Source organism: Pleurodeles waltl, chromosome 10 (genome assembly GCF_031143425.1).
Source record: "Pleurodeles waltl isolate 20211129_DDA chromosome 10, aPleWal1.hap1.20221129, whole genome shotgun sequence".
Classification (NCBI taxonomy): Eukaryota; Metazoa; Chordata; class Amphibia; order Caudata; family Salamandridae; genus Pleurodeles; species Pleurodeles waltl.
In genome coordinates, this window is record NC_090449.1 from 438,944,304 (window position 1) to 438,963,755 (window position 19,452).

General features: G+C 45.3%; 1 protein-coding gene across 1 annotated transcript in view; it reads left to right on the forward strand.

Moving 5' to 3' along the window:
* LOC138261598 (regenerating islet-derived protein 4-like) overlaps window positions 1-18,898 on the forward strand; it is a 254,980-nt gene extending 236,082 nt beyond the window's left edge. Inside the window, exon 6 of the mRNA XM_069210703.1 lies at window positions 18,511-18,898. Within this exon, the coding sequence (XP_069066804.1) occupies window positions 18,511-18,578 (68 nt within the window). The 3' untranslated portion in view covers window positions 18,579-18,898. The remainder of the gene's footprint in view (window positions 1-18,510) is intronic.
* Window positions 18,899-19,452: the final 554 nt, after the last annotated feature.

Genomic DNA, 19,452 nt, shown 5'->3' on the forward strand with positions numbered 1-19,452 from the left:
TCTCTTGGTGGCTCACCTCGGTGTTCACAATATCACTTCAAAAGACCGTTAATATGGGTGGCGTGGGTTTCGATTTATCTAGGAAGTTTCTCCCTTGTCACCAGTGTTAAGAATACGCTTTTCACTTCAAAGGTTCTTCATAAACCTTAATTAGTAGATTCATTGCATGTAAATCTAACCTCCTCAGGAAGCAAACTGATCGTAACTGACCACATTCAAATCTCCTCCAGAAGCTTGACACTCCCTGGAATGTTGTGACCTCGAAGTGATTGTCACCGCATTCCAGCCAAGTGATCTAGTGAAAACCACAATGATAAATCAACAGAATACTTAAGTTGCAAAATAAAACTAATTTGTTTGCGTAACCGTAAACTGACAAACTTAGCTAAAACATATGACACACATCCTTGGCCTCTTGTGTATATTTCTTAATCGTTATTATACACTGGAGAGTGCATGCATGAAATACATTGTAGACATCTCGACAATATTAAAATGCAAATGAAATATTAATATATCTAAATCAACATAGCCACGTCACAAAATATAAAATGTACACATTTCTGGTCACTTCGTGCCCATCCAAACCACATTTTAATCAAATAAGTGGTATATAATATATTTCAAATACATCATACACCATGAGGTAGCAAGGGAAAGGTCATAACTAGACAAGTCCATTTATTGCTACATTCCTTTCCAATAAAATACTCTAGTCAAAATCCCTTTTAAAATAGCTTGCCCAATGAAAAAACACAAGTCGCCGATTTTCGACCTATACACCCATCCAGGCCTCTTCAGGACTAATGGAAGACAAATGACCATACACTAAGGGCCAGCCTAGCGCCACCTTGCACCACATTAGCGTCGTTTTTTCAAGCTAATGTGCCATGTTTACAAAGTGGTGCAATGCATGCATTGCCTCACTTTACGACCCTTGCACCACATTATGCCTGCGTCAGGCATAATGTATGCATGGGGGGGACGTTCCAGCATTAGAAGGCCTGCAAAAATGACGCAGTGAATTCTACAAGATTTCATTGCATCATTTTTGTCATCATTTTTAATACCTGCTCAAAGTAGGCATTAAAAGGATGCACCCATTGAAGTCAATGGGCCTCCCTGCATTTTGCTACACTAGTATCAAACTTTTTTACACTAGTGCAGCAAAGCGCCACAGTAGTGCCAAAAATGTAGATGCTATCTGCCTAACGTGCGCCATAGTGCGCTATATTGTAAATACGGCGCACCCATGGTGTTGTTAAGTGGCGGTGGGGGGACGTAAGAAATCTGGCGAATCAGTACTGATGTGCCACATTCTTGTGAATCTGGGCCTAAAAATCAAAAGTGTAACAGCAAAACAATGGTATTATTACCATGTTCTTTTATAACGGTCGGCAAAGGGCTCCTGAGCTAATACTAGTAGTTCACAGAAAGAAGTCGGTGTCACCTGCATGCAGATATATATCCAAAAAAAAACCTACCTCTTCCAAGTCATTTATGTGCCTACCCGGAAAATATTTGTTATGTGTCCGCTATATATGTTTCATGCACCCGTGCGCCAAGTCACTCCATGTTCACCATCAAAAAGACGTGAACATCCCAAAACATCAGAACTGTTGCACATTTTGTGTTAGAGCCTCAGAAAACCAAGGCCCTCCTCCACAGATCTTGCATTTAAAAACAGATATGCATGTTCTTACCCTTTATAGTTTAGACACCCATGAAAATCAATCAAAAGGGAAAAAACGTTCTGAATCCTTGCAATCAATGGATGATCCCCGAGAAGACATGTTAGGGTTAAATAGAAGAAAACGTTTCTACAATAATTAGAAGCCTGGACCTGTATGGTCCCACGTTTTTACCATAGTCAACAGGCTTTCAGTTTCAACAAAACGCTCTAGAACAAAAAAATAATTGTACAAACAAATTAAACCTCGTTTTGACACGGACACTTGATTGGCCACACTCTGCACTCACCAGAATTTTTATATAGGTTTAATCACGTTTCTTTGTTGCTTTTGCATGTTAATGAGCCCGTGTTCCTACAATCTACTGACTCGCATAAAAAGCCAGGGTCTTGCAATTGATCGCGTTGGCGAGAAAGGACGGGTAACGATAAACAACCATTGGCAAAGCCAACAGGTCTCACCTATGCAAGAGCTATTGGCTTTTCCAGTAGGCATTTTGTACACCAGGCTCGTTGCTGTTCAGCAAAGCTAAAAGTTAGTGGCATAGAGGACAGTGTTGTGGTGTGGTGTAGAGTGGAATGGCAAATATTGAAGTAGAGTGGTATACACTGGAGTGGCATAGAGTAGAGTGGACTGGTGTAGAGGGCATTGGTGTAGTGTTGCAGAATGCACTGGCTTTGAATTCAGCAGCATACAATGCAGCATTGTTGAATACAGAGGAGTAGATTAGAGTGGTGCATAGTACAATGCAGTAGTGCAGAGTGCAATGGCGCAGAGTGCAGAAACACAGAATAGAGTGGCGTAGAGTGGTGCGGAGTGAAATGGCATAGAGTTGAGTGATGCAGAGGGCTGTAGTGCATAGTAGATTAGAGTGGCATAGAGTGCAGTGGCATGGAGTGCAGAGCAGGGTCAAGTGGTAGAGAGTGCAGTAGCTTTGAGTGGTGCAGAGTAGAATAGAGTGGTCCAGAGTAGAGTATAGTGCTGTACAGTGCTGTGACATAGAGTACAGTGGCCTAGAGTGCAGTAGAGCAGACTGCAATGGTGCAGGGTGCAGTGGCACAGACCAGAGTGGCACAGAATAGAATGGCGTGGAGTGGTGCAGAGTGGAATGGCGCAGCGTTGAGTGATGCAGAGGGCGGTAGCGCATAGTAGAGTAGAGTGGCATAGAGTGCAGTGGCATGGAGTGCAGAGCAGAGCTGAGTGGTAGAGAGTGCAGTGGCATAGAGTGGTGCAGATTAGAGTAGCAAAGAGTGGTCCAGAGTATAGTGTAGTGCTGTACATTGCAGTGACATAGAGTACAGTGGCCTAGAGTGGAGTAGTGCGGGAGTAGAGCAGTGTGTGGTTCATTGGTGGAGAGTGCAGTGCTGCAGAGTAGGGTGCCAGAGTGCAGTGGTGTAGAGTAGTATAGAGAGCAGTGACGTAGAATAGATTGTTTCAGAGCAAAGTGAAATGGCATAAAGTGGAGTGGTACAGTGTAGAGTGCATTTGCATTGAGTGGCATAGAGTGTAATGGCATAAAGTGGTGAACAGTGCAGTGGCATAGACAGCAGTGGTGTACAGTAGATTGGAGTGTTGTACAGTGAATTGGCATAGAGTGCAGGGGCATAGAGTTGAGTGTTACAGATAAACTGCATTGGCGTGAAGTGTATTGGAATACAGTGCAGAGGTGTTGAGTGCAACGCTGCAGATTGGCGTAGAGTACAGTGGGGTAGAGTGGAGTTGTGCAAAGTAGATTGGTGTGGTCTAGACTGGAGTGGTGTAGAGTGCAGTGGTGAAGAGAGCAGTGGTGTACAGTAGAGTGGCGAAATGTGATTTGGCATTGATTGTAGAGTGGTACAGGGTAAAGTAGAGAGTGATTGTGTGAAGTGGCACAGAGTGCGGTGGCATAGAGTGGACTGGTGCAGTGTGTAGTGGTGTGAAGTGGTGCAGAGTGGAGTGCAGTGGTGTGGAGTGGTGCAGAGTAGAGTGGAGCTGCATAGAGTGAAGCATTCATGGTGTGGTAGCACACTGCCATTACAGACAACACATTTCCAATTCAAATGACCACTATATTTGCACAGACATACAGTTTTTCTAACAAAATTATTTAGTGCACAGATGAAAATGTGTGGAAATTGCACCCCCTAGTGTAATGTTTTGTTTTTATCATATTAAAGTATTTGTTTCTAACACACTTCAGAAATGACAGAAAATTTGCTTAAGTTGTGTTCCCAATTCTGATATATTCAGAAATAGTTACACAGTTCATTTAAATGTTGTTTGCTAGAATTTTTTTTTCCTATCCCAAGTATCCAGCAAGAGTGTGACATAAATCCTCTCACTTTGAAGTCAGAGAAAGAAAAGTGAACAAGTGCCGTCAGAAGAAAGCCCCTACATATGACTTTGATCTTTGAATGCACAGCAAATGTGATGAGATAAGAACAAAATTACAGGGCTATTTACATAAAGGGAGCATGTGGATGGATACTGTTAAAAAGGTTTTGGCAAGGAAAGGTACAAACTTAAGTTGGACAGCCTAAAGCAAATAAAACCAGCAAATGTAAAGCATGAAAATGTGTGTTACAAACCTCAAAGCCAATGGCAAGCAGTGGGCAGAATGCATTCATCTGTCAACTTTCAGAGTGTCCCCAAGATGTCTTTAGCAAACCCGACAGCTGCGCTGTCTTGGTAGGCTGCGATCTAATAAAAAATTCAAACTAGGAATTGTCACGTGGAGCTCCTGTCATGCTCCGTGGCTGAGCCTTTTCCAGGAAGGGCAGTAAGATGGCTGGTCTCCATGCGTCTGAGAACACGTCCGAGGACGCAATGGTTTTCAGGATCTCTATCAGCACTGGATTGGACTCGAATCAGCTAGGCAAACCGCGGCTCCCTCAGACCTTGGCTCGTAAGGGAAGTGTGGCTCGGTGACAAGGCTGCATCTGTATAGGACGACAAGTATTAAGGAATCTGCGAGTACCGGCCTGCCTGTCTTCCGATTTTCTGACTAGGTGATTAAGGAGATACTGCTCGTTGTGCGTGCAGGAGGACATGAATTAAATGACTGATGTTTGGTCTTGCCATAGAACTCTGGGACCTCATCACATCACACTCACCAGACGTCGCCTCACTCATGGAAACCTGGAACAGCCCCTCCTGGGAACCCGACATAACCATCGCCACCTCCAAGGGATACAAACTCCAACGCAAAGACCACCACAACAGGCCAGGTGGTGGCATCGCCATCCTACACAGGGACACCAGCAAAGTCACCACCAGCTCCCAAGAGACTATCGACAACACAGAACACATGCACTTCCTAATCCACATTTACCACAACTCCACCCTCAGAGGTACACTAATCTACAGACCACCAGGACCACGCCCCGCCTTCTGCGACACCATCGCCGACACCATCAGCTCGCACGCCCTCACCTCCACAAACTCATCCTCCTCAGTGATTTCAACTTTCACTTGGAGAACCTTCAAGACCACAACTCAACCTCCCTCATAGACAACCTCACCAACCTCGGACTCAAACAACTGGTCACTGTAGGAGGCTGGCCTGGCTTGTAGTGGGTACCAGAGGTACTTACACCTTGTGCCCGGTCCAGTTATCCCTTATTAGTGTAGAAGAGGTGTTTCTAGCAGCTTAGACTGATAGAAGGTAGCTATGGCAAAGCAGCTTAGGCTGAACTAGGAGACATGTAAAGCTCCTACTATACCACTGGTGTCATGTGCACAATATCATAAGAAAACACAATACACAGAGTTACTAAAAATAAAGGTACTTTATTTTTATGACAATATGCCAAAAGTATCTCAGTGAGTACCCTCAGTATGAGGATAAGATATATACACAAGATATATGTACACAAACCAAAATTAGGTAAGTAATAGCAAGAAAAGTAATGCAAACAGTGTAGAATTACAATAGGTTGCAATAGGAGCACATTGGTATAGGGATAACACAAACCATATACTCCAAAAGTGGAATGTGAACCACAAATGGACCCAAAACCTATGTGAGCTTGCAGAGGGTCGCTGGGACTGTTTAAAAACAGTAAGGGTTAGAAAAATAGCCCACCCTAAGACCCTGAAAGTTAGGTGAAAAGTGCACCTACTACCCCGTGAGAGCACAGAAGTCATGATAGGGGGATTCTGCCGGAAGAACAAACACCAGCAATACAACAACAGTGGATTTCTGGACCTGAGTACCTGTAAGACAAGGGGATCAAGTCCAATAGTCGCGACAGTGTCGAGAGTGGGCAGGAGCCCAGGAAATGCCAGCTGAGGGTGCAAGGAAGCTGCCACCAGATGGTAGAAGCTGTGGATTCTGCAAGAACAAAGAGGGCTAGAAACTTCCCCTTTAGAGGATGGATGTCCCACGTCGCGAAGAAGCTTGCAGAGGTGTTCCCACGCAGAAAGACTGCAAACAAGCCTTGCTAGCTGCAAGGGTCGCGGTTAGGATTTTTGGATGCTGCTGTGGCCCAGGAGGGACCAGGATGTCGCCACTTGGATGAGGAGTCAGAGGGGGTGCCCAGCAAGTGAGGGAGCCCTCACAGAAGCAGGCAGCACCCACAGAAATACCGGAAACAGGAACTATGAAGAGGAGTGAACCGGAGCTCACCCGAAGACACAAAATGGGAGTCCCACGACGCCGGAGGACAACTCAGGAGGTTGTGCACTGCAAGAAGTAGTGCCGGGGACCCAGGCTTGGCTGTGCACGAAGGAAATCCTGGAAGAGTGCACAGGAGCCGGAGCAGGTGCAAATCACGCGGTACCCAGCAATGCAGTCTAGCGTGGGGAGGCAAGGACTTACTGCCACCAAACTTGGACTGAAGAGTCACTGGACTGTGGGAGTCACTTGGACAGAGTTGCTGAGTTCCAGGGACCACGCTCGTTGTGCTGAGAGGGGACCCAGAGGACCGGTGATGCAGTCTTTTGTTGCCTGCGGTTGCAGGGGGAAGATTCCGTCGACCCAGAGGAGATTTCTTCAGACCTCCTAGTGCAGAGAGGAGGCAGGCCACCCCCAGAGCATGCACCACCAGGAAACAGTCGAGAAGGGGGCAGGATCAGCGATACAAGGTTGCAGTCGTCGTCTTTGCTACTTTGTTGCGGTTTTGCAGGCGTCCTGAGCAGTCAGCGGTCGATCCTTTGGCAGAAGGTGAAGAGAGAGATGCAGAGGAACTCTGATGAGCTCTTGCATTCGTTATCTAAAGAATTCCCCAAGGCAGAGACCCTAAATAGCCAGAAAAGGAGGTTTGGCTACCTAGGAAGGAGGATAGGCTAGCAACACAGGTAAGAGCCTATCAGAAGGAGTCTCTGACATCACCTGCTGGCACTGGCCACTCAGAGCAGGCCAGTGTGCCAGCATCACCTCTGTTTCCAAGATGGCAGAGGTCTGGAGCACACTGGAGGAGCTCTGGGCACCTCCTCAGGGAGGTGCAGGTCAGGGGAGTGGTCACTCCCATTTCCTTTGTCCAGTTTCGCACCAGAGCAGGGCTGGGGGATCCCTGAACCGGTGTAGACTGGCTTATGCAGAGATGGGCACCATCTGTGCCCATCAAAGCATTTCCAGAGGCTGGGGGAGGCTACTCCTCCCCAGCCCTGACACCTTTTTCCAAAGGGAGAGGGTGTAACACCCTCTCTCTGAGGAAGTCGTTTGTTCTGCCTTCGTGGGCCAAGCCTGGCTGGACCCCAGGAGGGCAGAAACCTGTCTGAGGGGTTGGCAGCAGCTGCAGTGGAACCCCGGAATGACAGTTTGGCAGTACCCGGGTCTGTGCTAGAGACTCGGGGGATCATGGAATTGTCTCCCCAATGCCAGAATGGCATTGGGGTGACAATTCCATGATCTTAGACATGTTACATGGCCATGTTCGGAGTTACCATTGTGATGCTATACATAGGTAGTGACCTATGTATAGTGCACGTGTGTAATGTTGTCCCCGCACTCACAAAGTCCGTGGAATTTGCCCTGAACGATGTGGGGGCACCTTGGCTAGTGCCAGGGTGCACACACACTAAGTAACTTAGCACCCAACCTTTACCAGGTAAAGGTTAGACATATAGGTGACTTATAAGTTACTTACGTGCAGTGGTAAATGGCTGTGAAATAACATGGACGTTATTTCACTCAGGCTGCAGTGGCAGGCCTGTGTAAGAATTGTCAGAGCTCCCTATGGGTGGCAAAAGAAATGCTGCAGCCCATAGGGATCTCCTGGAACCCCAATACCCTGGGTACCTCAGTACCATATACTAGGGAATTATAAGGGTGTTCCAGTATGCCAATGTGAATTGGTGAAATTGGTCACTAGCCTGTTAGTGACAATTTGGAAAGCAGAGAGAGCATAACCACTGAGGTTCTGGTTAGCAGAGCCTCAGTGAGACAGTTAGGCATCACACAGGGAACACATATAGGCCACAAACTTATGAGCACTGGGGTCCTGGCTAGCAGGGTCCCAGTGACACATAACAAACATACTGACAACATAGGGTTTTCACTATGAGCACTGGGCCCTGACTAGCAGGATCCCAGTGAGACAGTGAAAACATCCTGACATATACTCACAAACAGGCCAAAAGTGGGGGTAACAAGGCTAGAAAGAAGCTACTTTCTCACAGTCACCGCACCCACCCACTCAGCAGGACACATGCTTGACGCAATTTTCACCTCAAGCCAACACACAGCCTGCTCCCACACCACCAAACTCCACTGGACTGACCACCACTGCGTCCACTTCTCCTTCACCAAACCCCCCACACACCACCATCAACACACCACACCGTACTGCATGTGGGACAAGATCCCCACAGAACGCCTGAACTCCCAACTGGCTCACAACCTCCCCCCCAAACCAACGACCCCAATGCAGGGGCACACAACCTCTCTAAATGGATCACTACCTGCGCAGACACACTAACCCCCCTCAGAAACACATCGCCACCCGCAACATCAAGAACGCCCCATGGTTCACCCCCAAACTCCAAGACTCCAAGCGCAAATGCCGTTAAGCGGAGAAAATATGGTGACAAGAACCCACTACAACCAACTTCTCCACCCTCAAAACCACCATTCGCACCCATCACCAACTCATACACACCACCAAAAGAGATCTACAAGACACGCCTTGACAACAACTCCCAAAACAGCAAAGAACTCTTCACCATCATTAAAGAGCTAGCCAAACCCAAAGACAGCAACATAGACACCACACACACACAGCCCCTATGTGATGCCCTCCCCAACCACTTCCACCACAAAATCCTGGACATCCACAACAGCTTCATACCACACACACCCACCACACACACCCCGCACTCACCCAACTCAACCCCCACTCATGACCCCCCCATCACACTCACCACCTGGGCCCCCACCACACACGAAGAAACCGAAAAAAACATGAACTCCATCCACTCCGGATCCCCCTCTGACCCCTGTCCTCATCGCATTTACAACAAAACCAGACCAACCATCGCCCCCATACTCCGTGACATAATCAACTCCTCTTTCGACTCCGCCACCTACCCAGACCCCTGGAAGCACGCAGAAATCACTGCTCTCCTAAAGAAAAACAAAGCCGACCTGGAGGCCCTCTCCAACTATCGCCCCATCTCCCTCCTCCCTTTCCCCGCCAAGGTTGCAGAGAAACTAGTCAACACCCGCCTATCCCACTTTCTTGAAGAAAACAACACTCTTGACCCCTCACAATCCGGGTTCCGCAAGAACCAGAGCATGAAAACCACCCTCATCGCATGCACTGACGACATCAGGACCAAAGTCGACAAAGCTGAGACCGTCGCACTCATCCTCCTAGACCTCTCCGCAGCCTTTGACATTGTCTGCCACCACACACTCCACACACGCCTCCACAACACAGGAATTCGCCACAAAGCCTTTGACTGGCTCACCTCTTTCCTCACCAACCGGACCCAAAGAGTCCGCCTTCCACCTTTCCACTCCACCGCTGCCAAGATCATCTGCGGAGTCCCCCAAGGGCCCTCCCTCAGCCCCACACTCTTCAACATTTACATGATCCCCCTAGCCAACATCCTCAGACCACACGGAATCACTATCCTCTCCTACGCAGACGACACCCAACTCACCCTCACCCGCAACCCCACCACCGCCAAAACCAACCTACACGCTGCTCTCCTCGACACCGCCAACTGGATGACAACTAACCACCTCAAGCTTAACTCCAACAAAACCGATATCATCATCTTCGGCCCCAACAAAACCGTATGGGACGGCTCCTGGTGGCCCACCGCCCTAGGCCCTGCACCCACCCCCGCAAACCACGCACGCAACCTCTGCATCATACTGGACCCCTCTCTCTCCATGACAAAGCAAATCAACGCACTAACATCCTCCTGCTTCCACACACTCTGCACTCTAAAAAAATCCTTCAAATGGATTCGCCCAGAGGCCAGGAAGACAGTCACCCATGCACTCATCAGCAGCTGACTAGACTATGGTAACGCCCTCTACGCCAGCACCACACTCAAACTCAAACGCAAACTCCAGAGAATCCAGAACATAGCCGCACGCCTTGTCCTCGGCCTCCCCCACCACAAACGAATCTCACCACACCTCAAATCCCTTCACTGGTTCCCCAAGGACAAGAGACTCACTTTGAAGATCTTCATCCACGCACACAAATCCCTCCACAACACTGGCCGGACCTTCCTCAACGAAAGAGTAAACTTCCACACTCCCACCCGCAACCTCCGATCAGCCGTCCTCGCACTAGCTACAGTCCCCCGCATCCAACGAACCACCACAGGAGGCATGGCCTTCTCTTACCTCGCCCCCAGAACCTGGAACTCTCTCCCCACCCACCTCCGCAAAACCAAAGACCTCCTACTCTTCGGAAAAAACCTCAAGACATGGTTGTTCGAACAGTAACCCCTCCCTCACCCCCCCCCCACACAAGCGCCTTGAGACCCTCACGGGTGAGTAGCGCACTCTATAAATTTTTTGATTCATTGATTGATTGAATCCCAGGAAATTTTAATAGCGCCCTTTTCACTCTAAGAAGCGAAGGAGGTGGTTCTTGGCTCATCCAATGGGAAAGCCTGTGGCGAAGATTGTCTTCCGGCTGAAGTCTATAAAGCTCTACTGGGCCAAATAGCAGAGTTCTTGGTCAGTCTTTTTCACAAAATACTTAAGGGGTAGAGATCCCAGCCTCCTTTACAAGGGCTACTATTGTTAGTTTTTGAAAAAAGGGTAAGCCTCCCGAGAAACCAGACTCCTACAGCCTGATCAGTTAAATTATGACTATAAACCTCTGGCAAAGATTTTGGCACATAGAACCACCTCCGTGGTGCAAGTGATAATTCAGGAGGATCAGTATGGTTTTCTTCTAGGCAGGCTTTTATCGATTAATACTGTCAGAGTCACCAGATCCTCGGGGTCTGTGCACGTTCCCAACACGTCCACCACAAAACAGCTCCAATACTCTGATTAGAATATCACAGAGTCTCAGAGAGTCCAAGTGGGGAAAAGGGGATTAGGAAGGGAACTGCTAGGAAGGAGACCTGTAGGACGCAAAAAGGTTAAAACACACAATATAAAAATTATATCACATTAATCATTACTAGACTATGATTCTAAGCATTGTTATACTAGAAACATGGATAACTTAGCATGGACTAAATAGCTAGGCCTCAAGATATCTGGTCATCTGTGAAGGAATCAAGAAAGATTAATACACTTGTTCAAATGAACCTCTCAATGAAATGTTACACAAGGATTAGAAAACATCAGAACCTTCTACAATTACGTTTTCAAATTCAAAACATAGCCTTTGCATGGGGACCAGAAAATAATCTGAATGCATTCTATAACACTATAGGAAATGTACTTAAGGGACTTATTATGCACACGCAATATAACATCTAGAATTTTAGCACTTTAGTTTCTTAGAATGCAGGAACATGAATTACGCACACTGCGGATTTCCACAAGAGTTTGTAAATGCCATAAAATGGTTGCGCACAATGAATGACATGAATTAAGCACAAGAAACGAATCGCGCATCTAGCTGATTCGAATGTCACCACGTAAATGCCAGGAATTGGTAACATACAATAACTATCATGAATTAAGCACAAGAAATGAATCACGCATCTTGCTGATTCGAAGGCCACCATGTGAATGCCATGAAATGGTAGCGTGCAATGAACAACATGAATTAAGCACAAGAAATGAATTGCGCGTCTTGCCGATTCGAATGCCACCATGTGAGTGCCATGAAATAGTAGCATGCAATGAACAACATGAATTAAGTACAAGAAATGAATTGCGCGTCTTGCCGATTCGAATACCACCATGTGAGTGCCATGAAATGGTAGCGTACAATGAACAACATGAATTAAGTACAAGAAATGAATTGCGCGTCTTGCCGATTCGAATGCCACCATGTGAGTGCCATGAAATGGTAGCGTACAATGAAGAACATGAATTCGGCACAAGAAATTAATCGTGTGTCTTGCCGATTCGAATGCCACCATGTGAATGCCATGAAATGGTAGCGTGCAATGAGCAACATGAATTAAGCACAAGAAATGAATCGCGTGTCTTGCCGATTCGAATGCCACCATGTGAATGCCATGAAATGGTAGCACGCAATGAACAACATGAATTGAGTACAAGAAATGAATTGCGCATCTTGCCGATTCGAATGCCACCATGTGAGTGTCATGAAATGGTAGCGAACAATGAAGAACATGAATTCAGCACAAGAAATGAATTGCGCGTCTTGCCGATTCGAATGCCACCATGTGAATGCCATGAAATGGTAGCACGCAATGAACAACATGAATTAAGTACAAGAAATGAATTGCGCGTCTTGCCGATTCGAATGCCACCATGTGAGTGCCATGAAATGGTAGTGAACAATGAAGAACATGAATTCAGCCCAAGAAATGAATCGCGCGTCTTGCCGATTCGAATGCCACCATGTGAATGCCAGGAAATGGTAGCGCACAATGAATAACATGAAATGAAGCACAAGAAATGAATTGCGCGTCTTGCCAATTCGAATGTTCAGCATGTGAATGCCTTTTAAACACCAAGCTCACATTCACACACACAAGAACCAAAGTGTTTCATCATGCAAATTAGGCCCAAGAACTCGGAAGCCTTTGAGAACGGGATCGGGGGCCCAGCCTGACCTCCGTCTTACTGCCCTGATCAAGAATCACCAACAAAGTAAAAGGGAAAATCAAAGTAGGCCTCCGGAACAGGAGCTCAGGAAGATGCTGCTGCTCTGCACCGGGACCTCTGAATAGTGAGCATGTGGAGCTGGGCTGACTCCCTTTTATAGAGTCTTAGCCCAGCCCACAAACCACACCCAGGCATGCTGCAGGGAAAGCTTCTAGAAGGCCTTGGAAAGGGACCACACCCTGACACAGTCTGAAAGCCTGCAGCAGTACATTGCATATGAACAGTATTTATATGCACGCTGAACATAAGTCTTCAGGATTAAACTCTGCAATGCAAAAGGTTAAACAACAGCATATCAGCACAATGCATAGATTACGTTAGCTTGAAATTGCAAGGTTTTTGCATTTTTGTCGCCCGTAGAGCGCGCACTGCCTTGATGTTGACAAATACTAATTTTCTAGTTCAGGCCATCAATTACTTTTCTCACAACAACAAGCCGGCTGCTATTATAATGCTTGATGTAGAGAAATCATTTGGATTAGTTCAAAGGGAAGTTTTGTTTTTGATCATAGACAGGTTCAAGTTCCCCAGGCAGTTTATTCAGGTACTGCAAAATCTGTACTCCAAGGCTCCTTCCAAGATCTTAGTCAATGCACGAATAGCAGGGACCTTGTAAGTCGGTTGAGGTACGCGTCAAGGCTGTCCTCTCTCTCCCGTGCTTTTTGCACTTTTTATTGAATCGCTAGCTGTGGCTCTTTGTCAAGAAAACTCTATAAATCCTCCTAGTCCCTAAGCACCCAAATTGAAATTGTTTGCAGATGATGTGATTCTTTATCTTCTAGAGTCCTCGAACATTGAAAGGGCCTTTGTGAAAATCACGTTTTTTCCAGATTTCGGTGGCTATAGGATCAACCACACCAAGTCCGAAGCTCTTTTATTGGATGTATGATGGAACAACGCATGCGCCAACCACGCATGCCTGAACAACACAGTTGAAACAACAACTGTGTTGTTCCCGTGAATGCCTTTACCACGCATGCCTTTACAATGATTTTTCATTGTAAAAGCATGCCTAGTAAAGGCATGTGTGGAACGGCATGCGTTGTTTTTGAATGCCATCCCTCCACCCACCCTAAAAATAAAACTACCCTGACCTCCCCGCCCTAAAAATGAAACTACCCCAACCCGCCCTAAAAATAAAACTACCCTGACCCCAATTCTCCCTAAAAAAAAAACTACCCCGACCCCCCGCCCGCCCATTATAAGTACCCGATACCCCCACCCACCCTGAGCCCTAAAACCTACCCCGACCCATCCACCCACCCTAAAAACTGACCCTACCCCAAAAATGAAACTGCCCCACCCCTAAAAACAAAATTACCCGACCCCATTACTCCTGCCCTAAAAATAAAACTACACTGCCCCACCCTCGCCAAAAATAAAACTAACCCACTCGCCCCTAAAAACTACCCACCCTGAAGCCTAAAACCTACCCCAACCACACACCCACCCTTTAAACAACCCACCCCAAAAATAAAACTACCCCACCCCTGAAAACAAAATTACCCCAACCCCCTACCCCTGCCCCTAAAAACCTGTCCTAAATACAAAATTACCCCGATCCCCCACCCCTAAAAACAAAATTACCCCATCCCTCCCACCCACCCTAAAAACCATAGTACCCTAACCCCCCACACCGCCCTAGAAACAAAACTACCCCAACCCTTTAAAAAAAAAGCAACCACCCCACCCCTAAAAACTTCCTCAACCCTCTCCCAGCACCATTCACCTGACCGCGTCCTACCCCAACCCCCACCCCTAAAAACAAAATTACTCCGACCTCCCACCCCGGACCCTTAAAAACCTGACCCCCCCACCTGCCCTGATTGAAAATTACCCTGACCCCCAACCCGCACCTCACCCGCCCTACATACATGTAGCGGCATCCAGAGGGACTGGCTTCACTTATGTTTTACATGTCCCAAGCTTGCAGACTACTGGGAAAAAATATTCCAGTGGCTAAGTCTTGAGGTCCGGGCTACCCTCACCCCAGATCCTGTTGGAGCTTTGTTTGGTATCTCTAGCCATACCGGGCTATCACTTTGTGCACAGCAAATTCTGTTTATCGCCTCTCTGATTGCCAAATCATTAATTCTTCAGGCCTGGAAGTCATCTCTAACACCATCTCACGCGGCTTGGGAGGTAAAAATTAAACTTGTGCATTCCAAGGAGCAACTTTATGCACAACATATTGGTGCATTACAAAAGTCTAAGTGCTTTTGGGGGATAAGTCTTGTTTCACCCTCATAATAATAATAATATAATAATACAAGACTTTAGCATTTTTAACTCTAATTGGGAATTGAGTTCTATTTATTGATTTTACATAAGCTATATGAATTACCCTTCCCGGGAGAATTTGAGAATGTGTTATTCTATTACGATCATGTAAGTTATTGATTACATCTTTTGTATTATTTCTTCTTTCTTGGACCTGCTAAAATTGATTAAGTATTTTTTTTTTTTTTAATGACTCTGCCCATGTTCCTGTTTGAGTGCCCCCCGCTGTGGCTTGTGGCTTGCTCCATAAGCTGTCATTTAATTTATAATGTTAAGGAAAGGAGGACTGTGCTTGTATCCTGTAATAGCTGGTATAAGAAAGTGTTTCTTTTTCTGCAGAAGCCAGCCAGACTTCTTGGTACAGGTACAGAAGTTCTCACTTTGGAATTGTGGTTGTGAAAGAGATGATGGGGCAAAAGGCTCACTTTTTCAGATCACTCTTTTTTAATTTGCTGGTCTCACAAATAGTTTGTGAATCTCAAATGTCAGAGATATACAAAACTCTTAACCCTTTAAAAACTGCTCAGCAACTCTTTAAACTAATGATATCTCAAAAACGTCTCAACAGATTTATAGCAAACCAATAAAAGCATGCTTTCTAAGTAAAGTTCTACTGTAGTGCCCAGTTTGGTGCAAATCAGTTCACCTTTTTTGGGCTGTAGGCATGAGCAGAATTTTCTATAGGATGTAAAATTGGAAAATACTTCCTTTTCGCCCCATTTTATCAATTTTTTACTTTTTTCCTCTGCACAGACCTGCAGGAAAATCGCTGTGCCAGACCTTATTTGACTCTATACTGATTTGGAAAATATTGTGTATATTCAATTACTGGGTCAACAGTTATAGGAAATTAAAAATGTCTATCCAAATCATAACTACACAGGGGTGACCCCCACTGTGTAATTTAGATAGACATCTATTTAATGACTATCAATACTTACCTGTGTTGTAATGTCCCATGTGCTGTAGTGACATCCACAGTGAATGTAGGGAAAAATGTTTGCATTGTTCTGACTGTAGTTGTAGCTGTAGATCCTGAATGGTAATGACTCAGGTTGTGGTGCCTTTATTGCATTGCGGGTACACTATACAGATTGTAGGTTTCATCACTTTTCAGGAGTAATAATATGGGTGCAATCAAGCAATCCGTTGCTCTCCACACTGTCTCTTAGCATACTACAAGAAGTACCTCAATATTATTGCGCTAACTTCTTTAGGTACCATAGAAGTGCTTCATTCAATTACATGACTAGACCCACTTTATGATCCGACTTGTCTTCCCTTTCTTTCCCCAAAGACACTAGCTCACTCGTCAAGGTACCCTTTTCCCCTATTGATTGATTCACGTTACAGGATCCCATCATTTTTTGGACAGAAGGTCCTTTCCTCTGAGTCCAAAGATGGATAACGTGCACTCCATCTGAACCTTTAAGTTTATGACAATCATAACTCTTGCTTTCTCCTTGAAAGCTGTTTGATGCCTTACTGTATTTTCATCAATTATCTCGTATATGCCACAGGTCTCTAAATCTGATGTGTTGATACCGTTGATGCATAAATCTCTCAGCAACCGTGTGTCCTCTCTACCACTAGGTATCTCAGCTCTTTTTCTCTGACGTACTGGAACACCCTGGGGCCTATTCACAATACATTTGTATGCTACTCACGTATATATTTATTACAATGCCTAGGTGTAGTAAAATGTACAGTGCTGTAGTAGGGCGAACCACAGGACACTAGTAGGAAACGTCCCCAAGCACCACAGTTGAGGCCCAGTAACCCCTGCTTGCCCTGTGGCCTCCCGAATGGTTTCAATCAGCGTCTGCACACCTATCTTTCACTACCATTATGTATTACAAACATACCCATAAACTATGGATTGCCATCCAGAATCTTCATCCTCATCAAAACTGACTAATGCTTCATTGAGATCCGGTCCTACTTGTCTCTCTCCATTGCAACTTACTTCCTCATCATGTCCAAACTCTCCATCAAATGAAGCCCTAAAATATAATCTTCAGGAAGTGGATGCCAGAGGTTGATTTTGCCTTCTTGCGGTTGTCATACCTTTTAAAATATATAGGGGCATATTAAGAGTCCCTGGCGCCACCTTAGCTTAATCTTTTTGATGATAAGACAGCACTAAGGTGTCTTTTTCCCCACGTCACATTTACAAAGTGGCACAATGTACCCATTGCATTACTTTGTAACCCCTTGTGTCACATTATGTCTGCGTCAGGCATAATGTATGCGAAAGGGGCATTCCGGCACTAGGAGGCCTGCAAAAATGGCGCAGTGACATTTAACAGATGTCAATGTGCCATTTTTGGCATCATTTTTAATGCCTGCTCAAAGCAGACAATAAAATGACGCACCCATAGAAACCTATGGGCCTCCTTGCACTTTGGTATAACAGTGTCAACATTTTTGACGCTAGTGTAGCAAACCGCCACAATAGCATAAAAAATTGTGACACTATTGTGCTAACGACCTCCATGGTGTGCCCTATGATAAATACAATGCAACCATGGTGTCAATGGGTGCTGGTAATGGGGTGCAGAAAAAGTAGCACATCAGCTCTGATGCGCCACTTTTTCATAAATATGGGCCATAGATTTCTCTTATTTTTCCTTGATGTGTATGTTGTCCTGGTTTGCTCTGTGTGTACAGACTTCAGTTTGTTTTTGCATTCTTGTATGTATCTGTCTGTAATCGCTGTACATATTAATATCCAATATTAACTATTTATTAAGGAAACTGCAAACCCCATATACCTGAGACATAGTTATAGTGCCATAATCGTTCATCATTGAGAATGTCACCTTACCACAATGCCTACCTAGTCTTTCTCTGCTACCATCCATTAAGCTTGAGTCCCTCTCCTCCTTGCCCCATTAATGACGCAACCTTCAAAAGTAAGAATGTTTTTCTTTGCTTCCCCATGCTAAACGGCTGCACTGGCTCTGACGGTCTCTTCTCCGTTATTTTTATCATTACAACACTGGGGGTGGCTTTGTGTATGTTCTTGAGGTTGAGTTTGCTGGGGTCTTGAACACTTATTCTAAACTTGTGTATTCTATTCACAGATGTAAGATGCAGTGTACCACGACTATCCTGTTGTAAACCATTTCTGGTCTAAATGTTGTGCTGCCGACTATATATATATTTCTCCCTTTCACATATATTGCTCATGTTCTTCTGTGTTTGCAGAAGAAGCTTTTTCATACCTCCCTAGTGACATTACATTATTTTGTATTTTCTAAAATTTGCTATGAGCTAGTGAAACGCTTTAAATAACTCTTCCTTTTAATATGACTTTTCTTTTTGCAGGTTTTGAGAAATGGAATGACAGTGGCTGCAGACAGCAGAAACACTTTGTCTGCAAATTCAAGCCCTAAAAGAACTCTGATGCTTGGACATGACTGGAATCACCAATACTCCCGGTTGTGTCACCTATATACATCGGAATTTTATGCAGACCAAAATAGCCTTGACTGCGCATTAAAATTATTTATCAGTTCTCTTCCCATTCTCGCTGGGACTTGAAGATAATTGTCGAGTGTCCCTTGCTTCCCAAAATTCCTCCTTTCCACTCTTACTTCTGCTCTCTACATCCTGTAATTCATTCATGCGTAACCCATTCAATAACTTGCAGTTTAAGGCCTTGAACTTATCATGTAAATTCGACTCAATAAATACTGGCTAAAGGCTTAATGAATGCTTATGTCTGCTTGGTCTTCATCTTTAGGACTCCCCAAAACACCAGCGCTCGTATGGATGTGCATGTTTTCCTCTTTATGGTTTGTTTTCTACTTTGGCAGCAAAATATCAACAATGAGATATCCAGGCAGGTCACATTCACTGTCATGTGAGCATGGAAATATCTTTATTAAGTGAATGCACAGAATATGTGTGTCACCTATTTCATCATATCGTTGCTAGTTATAATGGCATTTGGCCTTTGAGTTTGTACCTTCATTGTCTCATGTTCCTAAAGTAAAGACTCTAAGCACTGTCTCACTCAACTCACTGGGCTCTGGCCTTTTCAGAAAGTATTTACAAGAGCAACAGAACTATGGGAAGCTGTTCATGTCAAAACCACAGCTCCCCATATAGGACACCTTCAGAAACGCATAGCATGCTGCAAAATGAATGTGACACATGCCAAAATGAATACAATATGTGCCAAAATAAATATGATACCTGGCAGAGTGAATCCACCTTGAACCAAAACAAATATGAAACCTGGCAGAGTGAATATGCTATTTAGTG